At 41.0% G+C, this 27961-nt stretch overlaps 1 protein-coding gene across 1 annotated transcript in view; it reads left to right on the forward strand.

The window, feature by feature from the left end:
- Positions 1-2436: 2436 nt before the first annotated feature.
- Positions 2437-27961, forward strand: part of KIAA1217 (KIAA1217 ortholog) — a gene marked incomplete at its 5' end in the record, with an annotated part of 42876 nt that continues 17351 nt past the window's right edge. The window contains 8 exons of the mRNA XM_009582339.1: positions 2437-2541; positions 2972-3024; positions 10476-10636; positions 17221-17396; positions 24151-24281; positions 24527-24674; positions 26362-26863; positions 27595-27775. Coding sequence (XP_009580634.1) covers positions 2437-2541; positions 2972-3024; positions 10476-10636; positions 17221-17396; positions 24151-24281; positions 24527-24674; positions 26362-26863; positions 27595-27775 — 1457 coding nt within the window. The remainder of the gene's footprint in view (positions 2542-2971; positions 3025-10475; positions 10637-17220; positions 17397-24150; positions 24282-24526; positions 24675-26361; positions 26864-27594; positions 27776-27961) is intronic.

Here is a 27961-nt window from a genome sequence, read left to right on the forward strand (position 1 = left end):
GGGGGATAGCAGGATTGGGCCATCGGCCCTCCAGCCACGTCAGCCCAGGCACGGCCCTGCCGCTGGGCCGCCGTGTCCCTCCCTGCCCATGCTGGAGCATGCTGCCTCCCACCACCTTCAGTCAGACCGCCAGGTCTCCGAAAATCAGGTCGTTTTATTTAATGCCTAAAAGGCGCCTGCTTTCAGACACCTGTTTTTGAAATGTTTAGTGCTGATGGCCCTAATGAGTCTGGGTATTACAGCGAAACAATTACAGGAGAAATCCTGCCTTGTTTTTAACGGAGTAACTCCAGAGCACATGTAGATTCTTCACATTCTTAATGCTTTTACCATATGAAAAATAATGTGCTCTGTGCAATTGATTCCAGTATCTCATTCGTTTTTCATCATCTCCTATCTCTGGAACATCCTTCTCCCTCTTAACAACATATTTTCCTAGATTTCATGGCAAAGGACAAGATCAGCTTTGTGTTGCCATAATCTCTTTTGAAGCAGTAAATTGTTTCCAGATTATCATATGTGGGATGGAAGAAACATCATATTTATGAATTGGTAAAACAGATAGACTTCCAATTGAGTTTAGTTCCAGGAAGGGTTTGTGATGATTATCTGGGAAAAAAAAATGTTTTCATTATTAAGTGTCAAAAATGCTGCATTAAAGTTTGTTAGAATATATTTATCCCAGGCTTTTAGTACTTGTTTTTGTTCCAAAGGTTACTGTAGCCTGAACCAGTTTCTTATTTTAAAACTTATAATAGTGGAAATTCTGTAACATATTTCTTGGTTTGAAATGGATTAGGTCAGATTCTCTAGTCTTCTCATCCGTTCTCACCGTTCAAACTATCTTTCAACATGAAGACAGAAAAGTAAGACGCGCACGCTGTATTAAATCGCAGTAAGAACACGTCTGCCAGCTGGGGACTGACTGAGCATTCTCTTCTTCCCTCCTTGTGTCTGTTAGCATCTCGTTACTTGTTTTGCTGCCCTGTTTTCTTAATGTCTGGGTGTCTCAGAGTCTCTCCTGGCTGTGGTATCTGCATGCTATCCCAGCAAACCTCTATTTCATTCCCTGAGTGTGAATGAAATAATTAGCCTGGATAATCTGGCTGGCTACAAGCTGGGCTCGTTACTCGCTTTGTATCATGTCAGCTTGCTTTTGCCTGTTATTGGTACCTACATTTGGGTTGATATGGCCCTTATTGATTGGCATTATTGCTTTGGCCACCAAACGGCAACTGGAGCTGGGGGTGCCGGAGCTTGGCTGCTCCCACGTGCCCAGGACGCCGCAGCGGTGATGGATGGCCCCTGCAGCAGGCTGAGTCTGGGGCTGCGTGGGTCTGTCCCATCTTCTTTCATCAGTAATCGCTGCTGGTCTTAGTCACTTGCTTTTTGAGAAGTTTTGTTCCCGGTCATCTTCCAAATCACAGCCCGCTGTTAGCATTTGCTTTTGTGTGTCTCCCCAGTTACTTAACTGCTGGTATATAGGGACGCATTTTCAGAAGGTCCTGTCTGAGGTCCCATACTGATGTGTATCTATATTGTGGTGTGTCATTGACATACTGGCATGTGAAAGTAGGCACCTGTGTGAGCAAAAGGCTGTTTTGGACCCCACCAAGGAAGTCACCTGGTACCTGAATAATATATGCATTATGTAAACAGCTAAACACAGAAATATTAGCCTTCCTATCCAAAAAAGTCATTGTTGTTGTTCAGTGGCCTTTGATACCCATGGAAAACATTGACCATACTATTACAGTTCTTCTTCATCTCTTTTCTTCTGCTTTTTAGGAATTTCTCAGGATATGCACATGAAAGCAAATCTGTTTTATGATAATGTTGCTGTACACTCTGCATTTGGTGTCCTGTGCCTGGTCTGTCACATTGCTGTCGTTTCCAGAGCAGACAGTTGCGATGTCAGGTGCAAAGGATTTGGGCTGGGAAGTAGTCAGCTTGGGCAGATTAAATGCTTCACAGACAAAATTGCTGGGTTTGGGGAAAGTAAAAATAGTAACAAGAAGTAGTGTAAAGTCTTTAATTCTGAAACCTTATATACAGGCAAAACTACTGGCCCACTGTAGTTAAAAGAGAAAATATATGTAATGCTGAAAAAAATTATTTTCACTGGTTCCAAGAGGCATTAACTGGTTGTTTTAGGTGCCTGTCTCGTGAGATCATTAGAATTTTATTATCTGGGTGGTTGTTTGTTTTGTTCTTTTTTAACCAAGCAGATGTCTTTTTTATTGCCTGTTACCATGCAAAAGCTGTCCAAACCAAGATGCAGTGAGCTGCTGCAACAAGGTATATGCAAACTGGTACCCATGGGCCTTTGCACAAACTCTGTAGTATCTTTCCAATCCTGTGGTAATCATTCAGCTAGAAAAACAAGTCTGAAACCAAATATATCTGGCTTTAACAAACGGTTCTCTTGTCTTACAGAGAGAGGATACAAGCCATGGAGAAACAGATTGCCAGTTTAACTGGTCTTGTTCAGTCTGCGCTTTTTAAAGGGCCAAATACAAGTAATAGCAAAGATGCTTCTAGGTAAAAAAAGAATTCATTAAATCTGTTTCTCTGTAATGATTTTAGTAATCAATCAACAAAAATAATACTTGAATGTAATAGTAAAAAAACCCTGAATGCTCAATCATTTTAAAATATCTTTATCATCCCCATGAGAATGCTAGGCAGAGAGGAAGAATATGCCAAATGATAGATGGAGATTAACTGCATTACGCTTCTTTGTGTGAAAAAGAATTAATGTAGCTACATCTCTGTGGTTTCTACTGCTAATACTCCATTCCTTGCTTAATTTGTATTAAAAGCTGATTTAAAAAAAAACAACTGACAAGCTACTGGTGATTTAAATCAAAAATATATATGCTAGACAAGGCCGTTTAATTTGCTGATTATAAACTTCACTACAGTTTTATTGTTAGTAAGTTAAAATTATGATTTTTTTTTTATTATTTAGTGAGAAGATGATGTTGAAAGTTGTGTCCAGCAAGAGCAGCATTGACACTGCAGGTAAGATAATTCACTATTAATTTACAAACTATTCAGGTATATGAATAGCTCTATCATTACTACCATCCCAGCTTATGGAAATGTCGAATTTACCTAAATTCCCATAGCTGTACTGTCAGAACTGAAGTTTAAGTTCAGGATATGGGAGTCGATCACATCTTTGTTAAGAGAGGAATTTCAGACAGGTTGAGGTGATCTTTGGCATGAATTTCACACCTGCGCTGAATGGTTTAAATGAGATATAGAGTCTTTGCATATGGTGAATTTTCCAGTGATTCATCCTGTCTATAGTATATATCTGTCATTAACCCCAGATGTATCCAGATTGCTGTAGAAAGCTAAATATTTCATTCTTACCCTGGTCACCTGAACTTTTCTCTAAGGTTCTTCTGTCAGTAGGATGCTGTGGATGTAATGACACTAAGAAATTTAGCAGTCAGCAAGATAGCACTTTCCCTAATTAAGCTGTATTGATCTGTTACTAATTATTAGCGTGCGCCTAAACTGTTCTGAGCAAGCATCAATTATGAAGCCAATAAGAGCTGGTCTTATTTTAGCTTCCCACTTGGAGAGCTGTTAAGTGTTTAAAAGATGGAGTTAAGACTGTTGTGAAAGAAGATCTCCATGTGATTGGAGCTCTTTGTGTATGGGCTGCCGCTGGAGATGTCTGCAGGGTGTGCGTGTGTTTATATGCCTCCTCTTCACCCTTTGTGATGCACTGAATGCAAATAAAGGCAGTTCCCTCCTTCCTGGTAATGCTGTTCCCACAGGGAGGTCTGTGCTCTGGCAGGTAGTAAACCACACACATTTATTAGCAAATCTGTTATGCTCTTAACTAGCCTTTCTGTTGGAGCTGTTAGTTCACGTTCAGGATTCCTGTTTATCTGGAATTGCAGTATGTCCTCCTAACCGACAGAAATCAAACCACACCTGGAAACTATCAAGCATATGCAAGAGCGAGCAAGCTAAAGTCCTGGTGCTGGAGCTTTGCTCCCAAGCCACTCTCTGGTCCCCTTCCAACTCTTCTCTTCCCCCTGGCCCCTGGATGGGGAGAGCGATACTTCAGGCTGTGAAGAAATAAGTTGTAATTTATCAGTTTCAGACAACTTACTGAAAAGTCCATCATTTTTCAAAACAGCTGCAAAATGCTCGTAGACTTTTCCTTATTTCAGTGTCATTACACACTGAGAATTTATGGTATTTCCCACTTGCACAGGCCTCATCTCATACAAAGCACCTATGAAACCATCAAAATCTGCACACACATTGCCTTGTTTCCTCTTTGTATTCTGTTGCTGTTCGGCCTTTATGCTTTCCCTGTGTTTGTACTAATTCAGATAAGTACTTTGCGGGGGGCACTGAGTTGGAGATCTTGATCTAAGTGGGCCCTGCTTTGAGTGGGACTTTGGACCAGATGACCTCCAGAGGTCCCTTTCAACCTAAATTAATCAGTGATTCGTGTGTGCCTGTGTGAATGTGCTCTCAATGAAATGAGAAATGAAATAATATTCATTGGGAAAACGGCCCTACACAGAGCGAAGGTGGGGATTCCTCAGTGTGGAAGTCATGCCCAGCCCACCAGAACAGCATGGTTCATCTGACCAGCAGCCGTTTCCTGCCACTGTTGTTCCCAAAGACTCCTCACTACCTTGTCGTATGACTGAATGCATGTCCTTGAAATGGCGAAATTATGTATAACAGCTGCGTGTCCAAGCATGGGGGTGGGGGGAAGGGGACCATGTAATTTACTGTCAAAAGACCAGATAAGCATCTGTCACGTACTGACAGAGACATTGACTTTGTCACACAGCCATGCCCGTATCCAGCATGTAAGTAAGGATACCAGCATTCAGGTTGTGTAATAGATGCTTTTCTGATCACTTGAGAGACAGGGTTAGGACAGTGGGACCAGCCATGCAGCCAGCCATCTGCAGGGATCCCTATCAGTGCTATAAAGTACAGTTGTAACTCCAGCATCTGCATCCCTAAATCCTGTCCTCCCAGCATGACTCAGCCACAAAATTAAACTGTAGCAGGTAAGGGAAGCAAGGTGTGATGCTGACCGCAATATACTACAGTATTGTAACCCACATCAGCTATTACTAAAGACTGCTGTATAATAGAGTAGTCCTGTATAATAGAATATTTTGCTTTTGCACCTGCTTTTGAAATTGCATGTGACAGGGTCTAATAAGTCAATGCAGTCCCTGCTTACTTGAAAATTAGGCAATCTGCCAGAATATGCTACAGAATGTTTCTCCTTTTTGTAATTATGCTTGGGTTTAAATGTGCCAGCAGCATCTAGAAACACTTTTGCTGACCGCTGTTTTGTTCTTCAATTCACCCCAATCCTTATTAAGTATAGCCATTTAGACACTCGACTCTCTTAGGATACAATTCCACTTGACAACTGTGCACTGAGATACCAGTTGTAGCAATTTCAAAGTCTATTTGAAAGAAGTAGTAGTATAAAATGTTGATTGAGCAGTCCTTTCTAGAGCACTGGTAAGCAGAAACGTGAATTGCTTCCCATCCTGAACAATAAAACATCTGTGCAGGGTAAAACTGGCTCATCAATGTTGAACAAACATTGTATTTTATAGTATGTGTTCCTATGATAGGAGACTTTCATGCAAAAAAAATAGAGAACTAGTTCACTTGGGAAGAGAAAGAAACCAAATTTTCTAAATCGTAGGTAACTCTATATAGCTAGATTGTGAATATTCTGTTTGGTATTTCATATAAACGAAATTGTTGTATTTAACATGTTTTTGCTTTGCCAGTCTGTAGCAGATTCTTTAGCCTCAAATATTAAAGAGCCTAAATAAAAATGCTTTTTCACTGGGGAAAATGAGTCTGTAATGATCATGCTTGTCTGCATTTCTTACGTTTTATTGCTTTAGGCTCAGTTCTTTCATGGGGGGTGGGTTCAAAGAGCAGTAACCTTCCAGAGACTGGCTATGTCTCTCTACTAATGTTAGGAGAAATCCCATGACTGAATCCTTATAACCTTCTTCAGTTCATCAAAAGTGAATGGCATCAAGGGACTCTTCACTTAGGAACAGCATGTGACTCTCAAAACAAACCATACTAGGAGGAGTCTCCTTGGGATTACTAACAAATATGCTGAGAAATGCTCACCTACTCTCTTTTCTGTCATATTTTTGTTCATCAGTTGGTGAGATTGATAGATTAAATCCTGGATTCATTGATTAAATTGAGATCAGTTGTATCATGGATTACCAAAAAAAGTTCCAAATAGTTCTTTGCTAGTTGCGGCCTTGTTGGAAGAGGAAGAAGGACATTTCAGTATTTCGTGAAAAGAGATCAAGGAGTATGTCTTACTGCACTAACACCACCAGTGCAAACCAAGAGAGGGAGATGGCAGCAGGGAGAAGTATTACACATGTAGGGCTCGGATTTGATTCCTCACTCTTTGTGAACTGTCTTGTCATCTGTGCATATCTGTGTGCCTTTTTCATATGCATGACTCTTGCTGTGATGATCTGTGAATTAAAAACATTGTCCGTATCTGCTTGCTTATCTCAGATTCAAAGATAGATCATGCCAGTCTTTGAATTCTGTCAGCGTTTGCAGGTAAAACATGATCCTGAATTCATTCTGGATCAATGAGGTGAAGTTGCAGGCTAATATATATAGAATATTTTCTTCTTTTAAGGGTGCTTTAGTGACTGGCCATAACAGCTTGTTAATGATGGAATTGCAACCTTAACATTGCATTTGCCTATTTGTTTAGTGGATTCTAACTGGATGGAAAGAGAACTAAGTAACTGTCATGTATCTCCCCAAATGATGCTTGAAAATGTTGTGGCTCTTTAATAAAGAGATGAGTAATTTGTGAAGAAACATTGCTGGGTGTCATCTGATGTCCTTCTTTTCTAGCCTGCTTCAAAACAAAATCTTAGCATTTTAGAAAGAAAAATAAAATCTGGAAAACTGAAGGAGAGCAGTGTCTTTGCAACCAATAGCAAAGATCAAGTGTGGGGGAGTGGAAGTTGCGTTTCTTACCTTCCTGAGCCTGGGCAAACAGCAAACCTTTTCCCTTTCTGCACATCAGTTCTCTTTGTACTTTAAAAAAGGCAGCTTAGTTCATTGGCCTTTGTGAAAAAAGTAAACATTTGTTTTTTGTCCAGAGTATTAGGGAATTATGGAGGGGTTTTGCATTCAGGTCCCCTTACCTAGCTCCAGCAAGGGTTTATTTAAAAACCTGAGAGCCAGTGCTGTTTCTTCCTCTTCAATCCATCTGGCCGCGCATCTAATCACAAAGCTACAGCCTGGGACTATTTCCAAAAGTGAGCTATACTCCCTAGATGAAGCAGCCCCTCATTCAGCTGCCCTTTTATTCCTTTTTGATGAAAATATGTATCTCTGAGAAATCAGCTGCTGATCCTTACTGCGCTCCCATGCTCACTCGGTGTCTGTGGTTGTGTTTCACGCCCTCGGGAGTCCCATGTCCTGCTTCACAGGCTCTGAGAACACGCTGCAGCAGGGACACTGTGGCAGCTGAGAGTACCTAATGGTGAGAAGAGGTGGCAGAGGCAGCAGAGGAGGAGGAGAGCTGCTTTGTAGGGAGTTGGAGACATTTATTGTTTACAGAAGCGGATCACAGCCCATCTACATTAAAAGGAAAGCAGGCACCCCTTCCTGAGAAAATATGTGAATTGACTGGGGTCCAGCATGGGAGGAGAGACTGGCGGGGACTGATTCATGCCTTGGCTGCATCATTACAGGGTCGGGGGCTGAGGTTTTGGAACTTTTGCTTGAGGCAAAGAATAGCAGAAAGGTAGATGTGCTTTCAAAAATAGTCCAGATTTGTGGCTAGGGATCAGAACTCTTGGAGGCTTATCCACATTTTTCAGACTCTCTGGTGGTTTCTGTCTGTACGGTTTATGAACTAAATACCCTTTTCTTAAAAAAAATGCAGAAAATAGTGCATGTGGGAGGGAAATAGATGCTTGACTGTAGGAAAAACTGCAGTGTACATGTAGACAGATAAGTATTAGCCTGTATTAGACTGAAGCATGGAGTGGGCACAGAATGGCAGTGGACAAGGACCGTTTATTTCTTGAGTGTTGCTTTCTGTTAAGCAGCTCTTTGAAAGTCAAGAGAGCATTGAATCATACTGGAGTATAGCAAAAATGTGCAGCAGCTTGCTCAGCAGTGAAATGAAAAGTGCCGTTGTTGAAGCACCAAGCAGATCTAACTGGAGCACATTTGGGTAAGGTATAGCATTACAACGGCCAGCACTGGGCTAGAACAGTTTTTTTTTTTGAGCATGTCTCCGGAAGCCTATGGCATGGCACACTGTATATAGCACGGGTGCAGCCAGAGGAGCCTGTGCTTATTACTGACAGGAATTGCAAATGTAGGTAAAGCAAGAAACATGATTCTTCAGAAACCTTTTAGCCTAAAAATAGTCTGGCGTAATTTCCATCCTTCAAAAATGCTTCCCGCAGATGAATTTTGCAAAGGCTACGTTTGAGGTATCCACACCTGTTGGTAAAGGAATGTGGTGTTATGCTGATCTGTGCTCACTCAGGCTCATTTGGAGACATTACTGGTTGAAAAGACTACTACAGATGAGAGGGCGGGGATAAAACTTGCCACTCTTGGGTTCATACTCATTCCAGCCAGAAAAATGTGTCATGCCCTTTGGTGCCCTGAAAATTTGTCTTCAACAGGCAAAGAAAAGCTCGCAACACTAGTTTCTGTTTGATTTCATTGAACTGGATAGAATGTGTGCTTGTGGGAACAAATGATGACCGAAATCCCTGTGCAGATCCATTAATGGGTTATTTTCTGTTTCCTCCCATTTTTTGTTTTATTCATAGAGAAGGAAGAAAATTAAGTGGGGAATGACATAATCATAGAATATAATCATAGAATCATTTAGGTTGGAAAAGACCTTTAAGATCATCGAGTGCAATCGTAAACCTAACACTGCCAAGTCTGCCACTAAACCATGTCCCTAAGCACCATGTCTACACGTCTTTTAAATACCTCCAGGGATGGTGACTCAATCACTTCCCCGGGCAGCCTGTTCCAATGCTGGATAACCCTTTCAGTGAAGAAATTTTTCCTAATATCCAATCTAAACCTCCCCTGGCGCAACTTGAGGCTGATTCCTCTTGTCCTATCAGTTGTTACTTGGGAAAAGAGACCAACACCCACCTCACTACAACCTCCTTTCAGGTTGTTGTAGAGAGCGATAAGGTCTCCCCTCAGCCTCCTTTTCTCCAGACTGAACAACCCCAGTTCCCTCAGCCGCTCCTCATAAGACTTGTTCTCTAGACCCTTCACCAGCTTCGTTGCTCTTCTTGGGACATGCTCCAGCACTTCAATGTCTTTCTTGTAGTGAGGGACTGATAATACAATAGTTCAGGGAGCGGCAGCCATCTGAGCCATCTGAGCCCGAGGGACAAGGTAGATCTGGCACTGTGATCAGAAGAGTACGCAGGGCTACATAGTGCTGGACTTAGAAAATGAAGTGTCCCCTACTGACAGTTTGTCATTTTGCCTGTTGGTGGTGGGAAGGAGGAGGGACGCATTAGAAAGAAAATTTGAAGAATGTGGATGGTAGAAGAAGCTGTAACATGACTATTAGCTGATGAACTGGAATTTGCTTATACCCTGTAAATAAAGCTTCTTCCCAGTTACTTGAGACTGAAAAGAACAAGCTTGACATTGATGCTGTGTAGAGGAAGAGCACTGTTTAACAAAGAAAGTCTTGTGAGGATACTGACAGTTACTCTCAGAGTGTGGCTCAGCTCACTTCCTTGTATTATGCTGTATTCCCTTGTAAACACAGTCCTGAATAAATGACAGACTAAATGGGAGTGGGTAGATGCAACATGGCTGGAGAGCAGTTCTCTGCCACACTGTTGTTTCATTTCTTTTTTCCTGGTTTTATACAGTAGCTGTTGGAGACACCTGATAGAAATAATGTAATTGTACTTTAAGCAGCAAAGCAAGATTCTCTATAGGAGCCTTTTCCCCACACTTGGCAGTTTGACTGAATCTCTCTCCAGTGATAATTCATCAACACATACGCAGTTGAGGAGTTCTGTGAATTTGCATTGACTTGACCTCAGATGGCTCCTGGGAGGACAATCCCGAAGCTACTTTCAACACCAATTTGATCTGCTGCTGTTTTGTGTAATCTGCATTATTATCCCATCTCCACTACATGTGGTAGGAAGCAGTCTTGTAATGCAGTGCTCTGATATGGTTGAGGTTCCAGCACAGATACACTCTGATATTGTACAGTCTTCCCTCACTTGCCAGTCCCCTGTTAATACTAAGCATTGGCAGTTGTAATTTCTTTTTCTTGTCCATCTCTGTGAAATACGTGTGGATTCAGTGGGCAGAGGAAGGATCATGTTTGCACCTTCTCTGCTGGTGAGCTCAACCTGTGCTGCTGCTTATTGCAGGCGCTGCTAACGTATCTGGGGGGAAGAACACATTGGCAACTGTGGAGTCAGCTGTCATCCATCACCCTGCTGGAGCCCCATCAATGCAAGTCAGCCTGCATGGTATGAAACGCAACGTGTCAGATCTGCGGCTGCAGCTGCATCAGATGAAGCAGCTACAGGTATGCTTATCTGGGTAATGCCAGGAAAGTGGGTTGTCAGCAAATGTCAGCCCTTTTCTTTCTTTCTCTCTTTCTCTCTCTCTTTTACCTTTTGTACATGAGTGATTCTCAGTAGCAGAGTTCTAGCAAAGGGAAGACCCAAGTATTACAGACACAAAAGCATATTCTGTTTTAGCATACGCCACTTGCATAGTCCTAGAGGTATGAGAATTAGCTCAGTTTAACTACTGCTGCTCAGATATTGAGAAAAAACTTCATTTCTAACTTTGTTTTGATGGCTCTAGACATTAAAGCAGTATTTATATTACAATAATATCAAGTCTGTGATTACAGTTTGGACCCTGCTATGCTATGTGCTGTATAAACATGTCGGAAGAATTCCTGCTCCATACTGTTTACAATTGAGACAGTTTTTAAGTTCCTGAATAAACAACTTTGATGTCAGGAAACCCAAATGTAGCTGAGGATCAGTAGATATGCATTAAGCCAGAGTTTGAGTCCTGTATTTACAGAATCCAGAAGAATAGCCAACTTGAGCAGCAAGGAAAAAAGATATTTCAAAAGTTGCTGCAAAGGTTTGTTGTGCCCTACTTACATTCACATTATAGCAGTAACTTCTTAACACACATCAACACCTCAAAACCTGCAAGAAACAGTAAGAACAATGAAGAGTTAACCAAAATGTTCTGTTGACGCATACCATAATGCTGCAAATCTAAATATATGCTCTTCATCTCAGACACTGTGAAAATAGGCTTATGCAGCTGTACAGGTCTTCAGCCCTTCACTTAATTGGAAACTGAAGAGCACTGTATTGTCTCAGAAGCTGCAAAAGGAGGTAAAGCAATTTCTTGTAAGACAAAGTGGACAGCAGGGGAAACTTCAATACTCTGCCAGTCCTCCTTGCCTGGAAAGTGACATCACATGTTTGGTATTGTAGGACTGCAGCTACTGCTATTACAACCAGGGTGGTTTTGAATATGGGAATGGTACTATGTCAATCTCCTTTGATTTGCTGATTAATTTTAGAACAGAATAATGATAATACAATTCAGAATTCAGAGCGCATTTTTCCTTCACTTCCTTAATTAAAGGAAACTGAATTATGAACCAGTCATAGGGCAAGGGAGCAGAAGGGTGAGGTAAACATCAGGGTAAAGAAAATGTGACCAAGACTGAACATGCTGTGACAAGGTCCTGTGCTCAGTTTGCTGGTAATGAAGAGACGGCAGAAGGTATTTGGAACAGTTGTGTCAGCCAGGTGACCTCTGCCTGTGGTACAGCACACACGTATTTACGTTTTCAGTTTAGGATGAGTATGTTCCTATAGCAAATATATCTTTCAAAAGCTGTTCCCAGCAGTGCTGCCTACGTGCTGGTCATCATGGTCCCCATCTAATTTTAAGACTCTGGCTTGGGATCTCTGCCCTGGCACATTATGTATAAGTGTGTATTCTTCCACATTTGTGCCACAAACCACTGCAGCCCCTCTGTCCTTCTGTAACCCCATGTGCCAAATGCAGCTCTTGGCAAACGCCTGCGGTCTGGCCACCAGCTGTGCTTAGCATATGGCCTCGTAAAGTGGGATGGGGTTGCAGTGCTGCGCTGGAGGCAGTGAGCGCATTGTTCTCACAGGGCCTGCTCACTGAGGAGGTGGCATTTCCCCAGCTGTACCTTGTCTCAACGGCCCTGCCTGGGGCGGTAACCTTGCTTTTGATCAGATATGGCATTATTGCACACAGGAGTGAAGAAACTTGTACCATCTGCACAAATCAATGCTGCCAAGGAAGTCTTGAGAAGGAAGAAAGGACATATCCCGAGTGTGCTCATTAACTCTGGCTGGCTTCCCTTATTTCAGAAATGATAGCAAATATGGTGCATTGTGCCAGTAGGAAGTGGGCAAATTTGTGACAGTCGGATGGAAGAACCTGTAGCTCAAGGGAAACTACATATAAATTACATTCTTGAGAGTGAGTTTTTGTCATGGCTTTCCTGAATGGGTGGAATTATTTTGAAAAAGAGCTCACAGTTTGTAGGGCAGCAAGTGAAACAGGTAGTGTTTTAAACTGAAGACTGTTGAAATATCACACTTACAATGAAAAAAATTTGTGCTATGTTTTTTGGAAAATAATTCTAAGTAAAAGGGAAAAGTATTTTTCTGGTTTTCCAGGTTGTTTGCATAATATGTTTGACAGTACTTCATATTTTTCGCTTTCACTGTTTCTCCTAGACTAGCAGTCAGTTTGTTCCTGTTTGCATGAATTTTTCATACAGTGACGGACTAAAAGAAACACTTCCAAAGAACTGAAAAACATGATTGCACCCGCACAAGAGTTGGCAGGATAAGTAAGAAAAAGGATCAGGACATAAAACTATATTTAATACTGTCTGTGGTTCAATTTTCAATTGATGATACCACTGTAAGTTCTTACTCATTTGCTTAATAGAATCAGAGAAACACGTAATGGAAAAGACCCGTTCATTCATGTAGCCTTTGTCAGTGCTGTGATTTTTTTTTAAAAAATCCTCTTTTTAAAACATACCCAGCAGCAATTGATCCAGATGTATTGATTCATACACCAGTTAAATGTATATGTTACCAGATGCAACCAAAAAGTTAAGACTGTTTCAGTCTGTGGCTGGATTTTAACCAGAGATTCTTCAAATAAAGACATTTGCATCATGGCTGTTGCTAGAGGTTAGATACATTTCTTGCTATTCCACTAGCATCTTCCTTAAGCGCTCTGATTTTCAGAGATGCTCGAGAAAGAGCAATTTCATGGTGCCATGGAGTTTTCCTCATTGCCAGAGATAGGCTATAACCCAGCCTGTGTCCTGGATGCATTTGTTGTTGGTAAGACTGGAGCCCATGATGAGTTCAGTGGAGTTGTTCATTCTGCATTCCCAGATCATGAGAACTCTTAGTGGCAGATTTGAGCCAAGCCTTAGAGTTCATGTATATGTATACCTGCTCGTGGTATATATCATTAGTTTATATGTACATTGGATTTTTTTTGTCTATTCCTTCCTTTCTTTAATTGAACACATTTTAAGGGAAAGCAGTTAGATATGATTAAGCTTCAGCGTTAGGAATGTGTATGCATGCATGCTTTTCCTTCACTCAATGTATTATTTGCAGGGAAATGAGTGCTGCAGAAAGGATAGAAAATGTGATAATAATACTGTCATAAATGATATATGATACTTAGTCTCACAAGCGTAACTTTGAATTAGAAATTCAAATATGTTTTGAGCTGCATTATAGAATTGGTGAGACTATGTTTAATCTGTGTGTGGTAACAAACTTCAGGAGTTAGATAATTAGATTCTACAGAGATCCTGAGCTGCAGGCAGTCAGTCCCTGTTTGTGGCTGTGCACTCTAGTGTGTGGGGAGGTGGGTGGCCCAGAAGCCTCTCCCAGCAGGGCCTGGGAGGCTCCCATTGGACAGGTCATGCTTGTCTCCTAATGAGAAGCAGGGCTGTGAACTAATAGTTGGTTTTCCAGTTACCTCAAATGTCTCATAGTTAATAATTGGTTCAAAGTGAACTAAACCGGTTATCGTATTATTCTTGAAGTGGGTGCCAGAGGTGATGCTGGGGTACTTGTGAGAGAGCAGTGATAGATAATGGCTGGAGCAGTAGCCGAAGAAGAGGGACAAGGTAGGTATCTGGAGAGATTGGTGAGGCTGGGAGTGAGATCCAAGGGTAATGAATGTAGGAGAGGATGCTAGAATTCTAAAAAAGCGTGTTAAATTTCTTTCTGATTGATTGCTGCTTGCAGTTATAAGTCAAGTTAACTCTAATTAGCAAGAAATTGCCATTTGGTGGTGACAGGAAAGCCTGCATTGCTTTTCCTTACCTTTGGGCACTTGACTTTGGAACTTGAAAACTTTTCAAGTGTGAATGTCTAAGATTGTTTATTTGGCTTGTTTTCAAACAAACTTAAAGTACAAAAAGTTCTGCTCTGTGGAACCAGAATAACCCTGGCAGATCCCTAAAACTCCTTCTACTTGAGGTGGTGGAGTAACTGGCAGAGGTGGTCTGAGTGACAAATGGGGTGTGCACTTAGCCAGGGAGTCTCAGATCTGATACCTGCTGGCAGAAGAAAGGTAAGAATCAAGTTCATTTCCAGAACTGAGGTAAATGTGCTGTAGCGGCCAGGGACTGCCTCCTCTTCCTTACCCACAGCTCTTCCCCTCTGCTCCTGCTCACCCTGCCTCATGTTGTCCTTTGGCTGGTGACTCTGCCCTGCTTAAACCCACAATTACTCCTCTCTGCTGGTTCCTTCTCTTCTCTCTCTGCACCCATCTGTACCTCTCCCTTCTCATCTTCTGTCCCTGTTCCCCAAGCACGAACAAACTCAGGTTTTCCAGAACTAGCCAAGTGTTGCATGAATTTTCATAGAAATGGCAAAAACATCTCTTTGATACCAAGATGAGTCATTTCCCAGACTTCAAGAGCTCACTCTAAACATTGAGGTTTGGGAGTCCTCAACACACAAGCTTTTTGAAATATTACTGAGTTATATTTTTATTCCCTAATCTTGTTATCAGAAATGGATGAACTTTTATGACTGAAACTTTCTAATACTGTTCAAGCACTGCATAAATGGAAGTGACAAGCACCTTAGCTGTAGGTGTCACTACAATAAATATAGATCCCCTATATACTCCCATAATAGGAAGAAAAGTGTACCTGCCATTGCACAACCTCACACACGTACTCAATTTTGGTATTACCGGGAGTTGCTGTTACCAGCTGAGGAACATAGAGGACTTAAATTCTGGACACCTGAAACTTAAGTCCGACTCTGTTACTGATCTTCTCACTGACCTTGGATCCATTGTTTCACATTTCCCAAGTCACTTCCCTGTGTCAAATTTCCCCACTTTTTAAAGAGCTGTGAATAAACTGTATGACTGAAGTGTTACATGCTCATTCACTCATTTATTCATTCATTTATGTTTTCCTTCTTGAAAATATGACACAATGTAAGAGATGTGTGTCTCAGATAACTGTGCTGGCCTCGCTGTAAGAGGTTTTAATTTATCAAACCCAAACATAAATCCCGTAGTGGGAAAAAATACACATATGCACTGTCTTCAGAAGAATCCAGTCTGGTATAAAGCAGCTGACAATGTTTATAAATCTGTGCTGTTTCAAATGTTTTCCAGGTTCATTTTTTTCCCTAACTGCTAACACTTATCTTCAGATGAGTTTTGAGCTAACAACTCCTGCTTGTCATAGCTCAGACCTCCCTGTACACTTTCAGTGAAGTGTTACCCTCCCTCTCATCACAGTTGTGTCGCTGGAGAAGGCAGAGTCAGGCACAAGGACTGAAGAGTTGGGAGGGGAGAGTTGAGTTTGTTCCTCTAATTCCCGTACTGCTTGGAAAGAATGACCTGGGCAAAGGTGCTTTTTTCTCTGATTCCAATGAATTCTCTTAAATCAACTTAAAAAGAAGTCTTGTTGCATTGTACTGTCTTGTAGGTAACCCATTTTTGTGATTCTTCCTATTAGGCAGTGGTTTTACTTTGTATGTTAAATGTGGCTTGGCTGTTAAGCCTGAATGTTTAGAGGACAGTTGATGGTTCGATTGCTAGTTTTAAAACTGGAATTTCGTCTCCCAATTGACACAGGTGTTTTTTAAAATCTTACAGTATGAGAAGGCTGCTGGGCTAAGAGAGTTGTGTTCATGTTGCCTATATCCTAAAGCTGTGACTAGATGGAGCCCTGCTTATCACTTTAATCTTGTGATTTGCGTAAGAGACTTTAAACAGGTTTGGTTTGTGTGAGTGTGGGGCATAGCTGCTCTAGGACTACCCACAGAAGAGTACAGTCTAGTTTGCTTTCTTAGCTGTGTTTTGCTCTGCAAACTTAGTATCAGTAAGAAAATTAATACTTTAGATACTTAACATAAGGCTGAGACAAGAAGGTGTGACTTTTACAGTTCTCAGAAAATTACCGTATTATAAAGGGCTTTTTTTTGGTGGGTAAGGGAGGTTTTATGTACTGCAGATGAGCTGTATGTCTGTACCAAATTACACCGGATGGCACAATCCTTCCTCTGCCACTTGAGAGACTGAAAAATTCCATTCTGAGAACAGCAGTGCAAGTTCCAGCCTTGTCATTAATGTGTGGGATTATCCAGCAGGCATGTATGCGCAGTGCGATGCATAAGCTTACGAGATACGTGCAAAGTGGAAGTCAAGCTTCCGGCATTCTTGTGAGGCGTGATTAATTCTTGGTTCATGCTGGACTGAGCAGAATAAAGAGGCCACAATCCTTGCAGAAGTTATGCACTGGAGGTGGTGTACTGATCCCAACATCTTTTGTTCGTCAGCTCACAACTGGAAGTTAGATGTACACATTAGAAGTTAATCAGATTTAGGCTTTTCTCACTCCCAATTCTTCCTCACGGAATGTTTATAGGTAAAGTTAAAGAGGGAAAGAAGAAGGTAAAAACTCTCTCTTGCTGTAGGGCTGTGTTTATCCCAACCTATTTCTGAGCTCTGCAATGTATTCTGTTGCCAGGGATGTCAGTCAAGCAGGAAAAATTGAAGTTGATTTCTTTTGTGCAACAGCTGCAGAACCAGGAGATGCTGAGGGCAATGGTGAAGAAAGCGGAGCTGGAAATCAATGGCAAAATGCTTGAAACAGTGAAGAGGCTTGAAGATCCTGTGCAGCGACAGCGCAACCTGGTGGAACAAGAAAGGCAGAAATATCTCAACGAGGAAGAAAAGATTGTAAAGAAGTTATGGTGGGTTGAGAAACTTCTTAGAATTTGTTGCTTTTGCTTGGCTTTTTCTTCCATAAAGTAGTAGCTTTAGTGAAAAATTTAGTTTACTAAAACTTTAAACTTAAAACTAGTAAAACTTTAGTGAAACTGCACCTGTGTATGCTGTTTTAGCTGTGTTTCCTTGCACTCATATTGGCTGTAAAACTGTGTCTGTGTTGTACAAATCACTGGTGCTGACTGGGAGTCCTTCTAAGCACAGCCCACTGGGTAAGTCCCACTGGTACAAAGAGTTTCAACCTCTTCAGAAGTCCCCTGTAAAGGGACAGATGACTGTAAGGACCGTGACCACCTCCATCTTCTGAAAGCCTCCCCCTACCCTAGGTCTACCCTTCAGCTTTATGAATTACGCTTTAGGGAAGGAGGGAGGAATTTCCTCAAGAACAAGTGGATGCAAAGGAAGGTAATAAGTTTGGCTTTAAGTCTGAAAATCAGATTTCAATAGTAAGTGCTTTGGCTATTGTGTGGGAGAGGTAGGGGAACCTCGTAAATAGAGGATTGAAGTTTAATTGCAGTCAGCAATGCCAGTCTCTGTCTAAAATTTACTCACTGGGATTTCCATACACTTAACTGCAGATAAAAGTACTTTTCTTTTTTGTTGTTGTTGTATAAAGGGTCTTTGTAAGTCTCTTTTTTCCCCAAAAACTTTGGCCTACCAAGACTGGTGGGATCCTGTTGTTTGTTTTAGTCCATGTTCAGAGTCAGCAGGAGGCAAGATGAAGCTGAAATCAATAAACAATTTAACTAGTTCTAACACTCACATTTGTAAGATGCTATATAATTAATTATTTCTCATTACTATGTTTAGTTCACACCTGAAGAATTGTTCCATAATAGAGTGAAACTTCATAGTCAGCCTATCATTGGAAATTATGATTGAAGAGCCATACGAGTACAGTTGTTGACAGCTAAGGAGAGTAAATCTTTCCTGTTGATCAATGTGTTGTCAGATGAATAAGATTTGTAATAGGAATGGTGCATCTGTAAAGACAAAGTAGAATGTTACTAAGGGAGTGTATGTTTTCTGTGAAGAAAAGTTTAATGTGTAGTAATAGTCCATGCTGGTGTATATAATCCTCTCAGCTGGTTTGTGGTCTTAAATAACATTGTGTTGTAGCCTTAAGTAATTACCCTCCTGTTCGTCACTTTATTCCTGTGTACTTCATTGTCTAGTTTCTAGATTGTTTGTTCTCTGTGGAGGGAACCATTTGTGTGATGGCTGTTTATTGCATTGCCTCATAAAATGGATACTGAGTGAGGTCAAGTGCAAATGGCATTCGTTGTTACAGCTGTTCATTTAGGATACGACTTTGATTGCAGTATGGTTCTGTTTTATCAGTGTTTGAAATTTCTTCTGTTCACAGAGTTTCTGCTGCTTCTGTGCTACTTCGTTTGTTAATGTTACAGGAAAGTGTCTTTCTTAGATCATTCATAGGCTGTAAATGTTAGTTCAACCCTTTTAGAGACATGCTAGAAACAAACATTAAATCACAAACAATTATTTATCATCAGTTGTGTCCAATGAGATTTCTTTGTCATGTATTTGCACGTTTGCAGGATCAGAGCCCAAAAGAAAAAGCACATCTGACAACAATGCTTTAAGATCAACAGCTGATAGCTGTTAATAATGAAGAGCATACATCACAAAATTACACATCAAGTGTCACTGGCAGTATTCAGAAAAAGGTTAACATTCTATATAGGCACTTTCAATTAAGCTGATCCCAGTGCAGATGTATAAACAAATGCAAAGCAACAGGGCAAAAAAATTACCATTTCTTCGTCTTTCAACTGTTGCCCTCTTGACCTTTCCTAAATCATAGGACTAAATCAGTAGACTGGCTTCATGCAAGACAAGGGAGCTTAAGGATTTCTGCAAGACTTACGAAAGTGTATTGACTACTCTGAAGTGGTAAATCGCAGCTTAAAAAGCTCTCCTTTCTGCAATTCTTAAGATTATCGCTGGGAAATAAAAAAATAAAGATATTGGCGGTTTCATGTTGTAAACAGCAGAAATGTCGGTGTACATTTCAGAGCAAGTTTTCTGTTGAGCAGCTATTCGTGATGGTGCCTACAGAAGTGTGCCCATGTGTGTCACAGCTGTAGCAGGATTACAGTTCAGAGATATCTAATGAAATCTAAGGAACATTGTTAAACGTAGTGTTTATTCACACTTGTAACAGTGAAATACACACTCGGAATTAACTGGGTAGGTTTTTTTTCTATCTAATCTTTTGATTCAACATTAGAGATGTCATATATGACCAAAGACAAATTATGATGATACGACACATTGACTAATGAAGTATTTATGTTGTGAGGAGCATGTTACAAGTATGACTACTATATGTTGTAGATTATTGTAAGCATTTTAATAGAAGGGGGTTTATAAACACAGTATTTAAATTGTAGCCACATTCAAGCTGTCTAATTGGATATGATCCATAGTAAGTTACAATTTATATTTTTGTTAGGAAATACTTTTTTATAAGAATAACCGTGCTCAGCAAAAAGAAGACTCCACTTAGCAGTCTTGGAGAGCCACTGGTAGCAGATAATTGGGAAAGGATATAAGAACATGGCAAAATGCTCAGAGCTCATCTCCTTGCTTTTAATGACTTGTAGCTTAATTTTCCAAGTCAGAGATGGTATCTTCATATGCAAAATCTCTGCATGGATTGTTTACTTTTCATGAACTTAAGCATTTTTAAAGATTTATGTAAACTTGCTTGTGTACAGCATCTAGGCTCAATGAATTCTATAGGGTAATTCTTTTTTGGGTAGAAAGAACCTCTTTTTGTTTGTTTTTGAATCTTTCATCTGTCAATCGATCCCCAAACTCTTAAATTATGCACGGCAGAATATTCACCCTCTCCAGGCTAGTCACGATGTTACAGACGCTCCCCTACGCAGTTTTCTGATCATGCCTTTTCCAGCCTGAAAAGTCTTGGTCTGCTTAGTTATTCCTCCTGTAGAAGCCATTCTTACATTTCGTCATCCTGTTGCCTTTCTGTATGCCCTTTCTAACTCTAGTGTACATTTGTGAGGTGGGAATGGGGGGAGTGGAGAGCCCTGCAATGGCTATATCTGATATAGGCATGCCATGACTTCATGCGGTGGTGTGGTGATGGTCCCCCTGTCCCCATGTTCCACGTGAGCTTTCCATTACAAATCCAACATCTCACTCACAAGGAATGATTATCAGTTCGAAGTTCATTATTGTGTATAGAAACTTAGGTTTTTGGGAGGTTGTTGGGTTTAGGTGGGGTTGTTTTTGTTTTTATTTTTCCTCTTCTCATGAGCATTACTTTACATTCATTAGGAGTTAATTTAATCTTTGGTTTTTTCCTGGTCAATTAGTATCAGATAGTCCATCTGCAGCCCTCTGCAGTCACCTTTCATATTCATTCCCCTGAATAATTTAATATGCTTTTGAGATTTCTTTACTGTACTATTCATCCTCTTTTCTAAATAATTTATAATATGTTGAAAAGCACCAGCCCTAGGACCGATCCCTGTGGAACCCACCAGCAAACTACATTCATTGAGTAATCTGTTCATCGATCCCTTCCCTTTACTTCCAGTACTTTATCCATGAGAGAATTTCCTCTCTTGTCCATGGCCACTTTGCTTTTTTGAAAGCTTTTGCTCAAATACCTTGCTGAAAGCCTCTTGGGCTATAGCTTTTCCAACATGCTTTTGTTGTTTCCTTGTATTGTGAGACTTACCTTCTCTTTACACAAATCACATTAATTACTCCCTAACACAGCTTATTTATTCATTGGTCCACTAATTCTTTATTGTTTATTCTTATTTTGGTATCTATCAATTACACGAGTCTGGGTGTCAAGCTCACCAGAGTAAGAGTATCCAGTTCCCTGGATAGCCCCATCCCCTTTTAAAAAATTTGATTGTATCATCTATGACACTTTCCACTACTCTGGTGCCAAAGCAATTTTAATCAAGAAGTTAGATGCTTAGCATTAATAGTTCGACTGTTTCACCCTCAAGTTGCTATTGAACTCCAGGGCAAATACCATCTGGCCTGGGTGATTTGTTACTATTAATTTTGTCAGTTCATTTTGTAACCTGTTCTACTGATACTGCAATCTGAGACAGATCCTCTGATGCTTTTTTGCCTGAAGAAAGATCTCAGCATAACAGTTTGCCTCGGCTCCCCTGTGTAAAACAGATGCAGAAAAATAATTTATCTTGTATTAGCCTTCTGAAACTGCATTAAGGTGAGTGTCTTGTTAATTGGGTTTGCTCAGTCCAATCCATAAAGCCAGGTTGTTTCCCCAGTTACAGAAAAGAAATGATGGAGACTGCTGGATCTGTTTCAAACTTTGGCTCCTGAGGGCTGAAGTTTCTTTTCCCTTGTAGTTAGCAACATGAGGCAGTGTAATATGGTAAGCCGTGAGTAATTTCAGGATCAATTGTCTTGTTTGATAGTATCACTGTATGGAATCAAAGGGGTTTATGATGACCCTTCCATTTCTGCTCAAAGAACAAAGGGGAAAGAAAGCTATTGTCTGCTACCTGGAATTCTTTCCTTTATCCCTACATTTCCAACAATCATAAATCTACCAAAACATTTTAACATTGTTCTGTGTTTGTTCCTTTCTCTTCTTTCCACCCATGAACAAATTTAAGCTTCTGCCCTTATCTTCTTTGTTGCCTGGTGGATGCCAGCATCTGAGAAGCTGCTTTTCCAGTGCTGATCTACAAAAAGGGGGTGGAGGGGGAGGGTGATTCCCAAAGTAGCACTGCCTAGCCTGAGTGCCAGTATCAGGGCATTAAGAGTAGGGAGGATGCATGGCTGTAGAGCACCGTTCTGGAGGGCAGGAGCCTTTGAATTGTAGTGAGTGACAGAAAGCCGAATTCTTTTTCCAGCTCCTTCCTAGACTGTGCCCTTTATTGCAAAGGCAGACAGACAGAGACAGCTGCATTATCGGAGCCTCTTCCACTGGAAAAATACCCCGAGAAACGTTCCCTTGCTGCCATCGTGTGGTCCCTTGGACTGTTTCCTGCAAGTACGCTTGTGCTAGTGGAAATTGTGACTCCCCCAGTCTTTCTCAAGGCAGAGTCTTTGGGAGGAGTGGTCTTAAAAGGGGAACAGGATCATTTACCTCCACTTGTTTGTGATCTGTTCAGAAGTGACTTATGATTCTTAATTCAAAATTGTTTTGTAGTTTCTAAAGTTTTAGTCTTTGGATTGAAATGAACTCTTTGCTGTATGCACTTGATGTTCAGATTCTGATACTATTTCTGTTTCTCTGTATATCAGAAGTACTATTGTATTGCCATTTATTGTTCTGTGTGACTGTGCTTCCACTTCAAATTGACCTAAATGCGGAATTGTGCTCCAAGGGATTTTCTCCTTTTTATCCCATTACTGGCCACCTACTCCTCTCTTTTCGTCCTCATGTCACCTATCCACGGAGATGGAGCTAGGAAGTGACCTGGCTGAAAATAAGTAATTTTCTGCTGGATTTGCATGGCAGTGCTGGCACAAGGGAAATGTGTGGAAATGGAAGACCTGTGGCTGGTGCAGAAGGCAGTCTTCCCCTACCTCTTTTCAGGCAATCAGCCCATATCTTGGTTCTCTTGCAGCAATTGCAAAACTGCTACCTGAGTGGATGTGAGACATGAGGCCCAAAATTAGGTTAAAATGAGTAGCCAATTTGTCAGTTCAGAGTTTGCTTTGCATTGTTTTCAACCATACTTCAACCAATTAAACTGCTTCTCAGAATATTCCTGTTAGTAATTGGTATCTTAATAGAGGTGGATTTCTCTTGGAGTGAATATTCAAGAGATGATCCTTTTAAGGTATTCGCATGGGTGTTTGTATAGTTGTGCATAATGCATTTCAGGTTTTTTTGAGAAATTTTTAAGCTTCTGTGTGGACACTCCAGCTAAAGTAATGTGGTTTCAACCTTAAACGGAAAAAAAGTGGCTCTCCCCAAAACAAAAATAAAGTTTATGTGTCTGAAGGATTGTGAAAATTTATGTGAAGTATGGAAGCACTGGAAAAAATATTTGGAAACACGATGAGAAAGCACCAGATGGAGCCGGAGGAAGCACGGGACAGCACTGTTTGGAAAAAACATCTGAAGTGATTCATTCTTGAATCCAAATGCTGAACAAGAGCTGCACACTATGCATACTTGCTGTTTCAGTCTGGCTATTTGTGGAAACAGGACCCTGTATCCTGTCTAGCAGGACCCTGCAGATAAACAGGGTTGCATCAAGGGGCCATTAGTGCCAGTTTTTGGGTTGTTATTTCACTGTTGGGCATTCCTTTGCATGTCATCAGCAATGAGAAAATGCAAGGTGCAAACCAGTACTGGATGCAGTGGTACAGTGTGTCTGTACCCTTCTAGGATTTGCATCCCCAGAGGGCTGGCTGTTAGATGTGTTTCACCACCCCACCTGCCCTTTGTAGCACAGCTGCCCTGAGGGCAATATGCTCTGCACAGCTGCAGCCTGTCAGAGAAATCATTGACTTGGGCTAGTTACAAGCCTGTTCCTATGCTGTGAGCGTTGAACATCCTCACTTTCCCTCATGGTACCCTGCTGTTTTTTCAGCCCGTGGTGCCAGATTTAAAGATGCCACAACTGAGGTTTCTGGTTTAGTTTAGTCCATTCATTTACATATATTTGATTGTAATGTGAAAGTCCTGCTTACATTTTATGTCCACTTTTTTTGTTTTGCCAGTGAGCTGGAGGCATTTGTTGAAGACCTGAAGAGGGACTCCGCTGCTTCGAGTAAGACAGTTACACTGAAAGATGTTGAAGACGGAGCCTTTCTTTTGCGTCAAGTGGGAGAAGCTGTTGCCACCCTGAAAGGTATGTACTTTTCCTTTTTACTTTTGGTTCTTCTCTTTTAACCACAGCAGCTGAGAACAGTTTTGCCTTTGATCTGGAGGCATTAACTTTCACTTCCAAAAAGATTTAAAATTGGGATTAAGGAGCTTGTTGCATGGCCCCTGGACAGAGGTAGACACTCAACTATTTAACATTCACCCCATCATCCGTTTCTCCCCAGAGCTTTTATCATTTCCTCTTGAGCTTCACCGTTGTTGTCTTTGCAGGAGAGTTCCCGACATTGCAGAATAAAATGCGTGCGATCCTCCGGATTGAGGTAGAAGCTGTGAGGTTCCTAAAGGAAGAACCACACAAACTAGACAGCTTGCTGAAACGTGTGCGCAGCATGACTGATGTCCTTACCATGCTCAGGAGGTGATTTTTTTTTTTTTTTTTTTTTTTCCCTTCAAAACTAAAGGATTTCCTTAAGCAGGGCTGGAACAGCTTTCAGGTTTGGGTTCTCCCCCTCTCCCCAGGCAATTTTGAGAAAAGCAACTTGCTTGCAGTATTTTATAGATTCTTCCTAGAGTGCTCTCAAGGGAAATCAAATTAACCTTTCCTGTGCTCTGTGCGGTGGTTCTGTTCTGACCAATAGCCCCAGTCATCGAGATCTTATGATTGAAACTAGCTCCCTCTGAACTCAACACTTCCAGATTTGGGAAGTACCTGGATGAGAAAGCTTACAGAGCGGCATCAGTCCCATATCTGAGCTAATTAACTGTGGGCATTTACAGCAATGTAAGCTACTAGAAATATTCTCTGACACTGAAACGTGCATCCCCAAAAATGTAGCCGTAAGAAATAAAACAGGAAAAGATTCTAAATGAATAAAGATATCCTAAACCTTCTGAAAGAAAGAAATATTTTTCAATATGCTTGTGAATTCCTGCAAATTCTTTATTTGGTTCTTTGCAAGGAAGATGCGTTAGAGAAAGTTGAAATATTAGATAAAATTTGTGTCCACTAAGTGCCAGTGTTTAGCTATGTTTGTCAGAATATATGAGCAGCAAGTGACTGCTGATTTATATAAGGCAATAGGCATTGGATTTAATTCCTACTCAAAACCAGTGAATCAGGAAAAACTGTCAGTGGTGGTGGTCTCAATTTTAGTTCAATTACAAGAAAATGTAAGTAAGTCATAAGCCTATTGTTGCTACCATTATTCTAAGGAACGTAGGGTTGTCATTGTTTCCATATATCCTGCAGCATTTGTAAAATGGATTTGCCAGTATTGGCAGATGGATAAAATTTTTTATGTAACAGGTGTTCTAAGAGCCATCACTTATTTTTCCATGTAGATAAACATCTATATGCTTTCATATTAGTTTCCTTTTCTTAAAAATGACTACAGTTATTTCCTGTCTCACCCTGTTTGGGAAAAAACCCAATAAACTATGCATGCCAAAGTTTTACCAAAAGTAATTTTTTGCACCAAAATTGCATATTAAGCCTCATAAAGTCTCTTTCAGTAATGGAAAAACTGATGGCATTTGATGGCTAGGCATACTCCGAAGCTCAGCCATTTCACAGCTAGTGGCCAGAAATAGTTGGCTCTATACATCCTCAGCCCATTCTACCCCAAACTCTTGACAGACACAACCTTTGTGAAGTATCATTTGAAGGCTTTGTTTTGGCAATTTGCCAAACTGTTACCTCACATTCTTATGTAACTACCACTTTCTGTGCTAATAGTCCAGGAACATCTTGTTTAGCTAGATACAGTGTGTAAAATTTAAGTCAACTGATTTCCATTCTTCCTCTAAAATCAACCCACTGTAACTCATGGCTGGGTCAAAAAGTGCCAGTACATCCATAAAGGTTTGTAAACATTTTAAAAGGCAAAACCATCCTAATTAGAGTGGCCTCTTTAAAACTCTGAGTCTCTGACTCTGAGAGAAAGCTATAAAATCACACAACTGAGAGCATCAGGAGGAAAAAACACCATTTTGATGGTTTTGATATAGGTGCTTTTCCCTTGCAAAAGTTTATTGTTAAGTGTTGTTCATGACTGACCTGTATGCTAACCAAGTGCCACGCTGTTGTGTTCAATTTGGCTGGGCAGACATGTTACAGAAGGACTGCTGAGGGGTGTGGATCCATCCCAAGCCGTGCAATACTCTGCTATGGAAAAGGCCACTGCAGCTGATGCTCTGAAAAACCAGGAGGAGTTCAAGCATGCCCAGGGACCTGCACAGCAAAACCTCACAGCAATCACATCGGAGTCCCAGGTGTCATCAGTCAAGTCAGAAGTCGTCCCCTTCTCAACAATGACGGTCCATCATGTACAGAGCTCGCCTGTTGTCATCCATCAGTCTCAGCACTCATCGGCCCTGGTCAACCATGCCCAGGGTTCACCCACTGCAGCCAGCCACAGTGAAGGTGTGCCGGCGGGTGGCCATCTCTCGGCCACCTCACCAGCCCCCCCACAAGAGCCCGCAACAGGATCCCAGCCAACACAAGCCACGCCAGCACCACAGGTCTCTGTCAATGGCACCACCATGCAAAGTCTTTTCATTGAGGAAATTCACAGTGCAAGTACCAGAAACCGAGCTGTATCAATTGAGGTACGGTGTATTCTACTCAACCAGTTGTCCTCTCTTTGCGTCTGAGCTCCCAGTCTCGCTCTTGAGATGGCAGGTGGGATTTTTCAAATGCATTCTGGGGATTTATATGCTTAACCCCTAACTACACCGTGCACTTCTGAAGATACCCTCTGATTTTAAATGCAACAGGATAATAACATATAATCAAAATGAGTAACTGTGTTTTTTAAATAACCTTTATTAAAAAAAAAAATTCTTCTTTAGAATACCTTATTTTTGAGCAATAACGTATGATTCTCTGGCAACACTTGCATCAGTGGATTTCATTCATGCTTTAAATCTCCGTATCCCTCATTATGGAGAGGTAAAAGTGAAAGAGTTTCACTTCCAGTGGTTTCACACAGAGATACTGAGAAAACCCCCAAGTGAACTCTCACGTCTTATTACGGACATGCACTTTAATCACCAGTGTGATATAGTAAGGCAGTGACAAAAGATTTAAATTTTGCCTTTGTTCCTTTAGTGAGCAGTGGCCACTGTCAGTCTGTCATGTGTTTGTGCCATATCTAGCACAACGGAAGTCAGAACTAGTGTACAATTAGTGTTAATATATTTCCTCTAGTTGCTGACTAAAACCGAAAGAATCTATCCATATTCACCTATAATATTTACACATGGATTTTTTTTTTTTTAAAGTAAGTGATTGTAACAGAAATCAGGGAAATAAATAGGTGCTTTCTGTTTTTGTCTAGAAAGCTGAAAAGAAATGGGAAGAGAAAAGACAAAACCTCGATCACTATAATGGAAAGGAATTTGAAAAGCTCTTGGAAGAGGCCCAGGCCAATATAATGAAGTCAATTCCTAACCTGGAGATGCCTCCTCAGCCAGCAGCCCTGCCTAAAGGGGATGCAGTGGAAAAACTAGAAGTCTCAGGTAAGGTTTGGTAGAGTAAATGGTGCTACAGAATTGCAATCTGGAAAAGAGAGGTTATTTTTCCTACTTTCTGGGATGGTTTCAGTTTACAGATTTCTGTGTTCTTGATCATACCTATGAGTATGTCCCCAGTGAATAATGCAGGTCCTGTGGACAAGATGCAGTGATTTTGCAGATGCCAGTGTG

Source organism: Fulmarus glacialis, unplaced genomic scaffold (assembly GCF_000690835.1).
Source record: "Fulmarus glacialis isolate BGI_N327 unplaced genomic scaffold, ASM69083v1 scaffold7647, whole genome shotgun sequence".
Classification (NCBI taxonomy): domain Eukaryota; kingdom Metazoa; phylum Chordata; class Aves; order Procellariiformes; family Procellariidae; genus Fulmarus; species Fulmarus glacialis.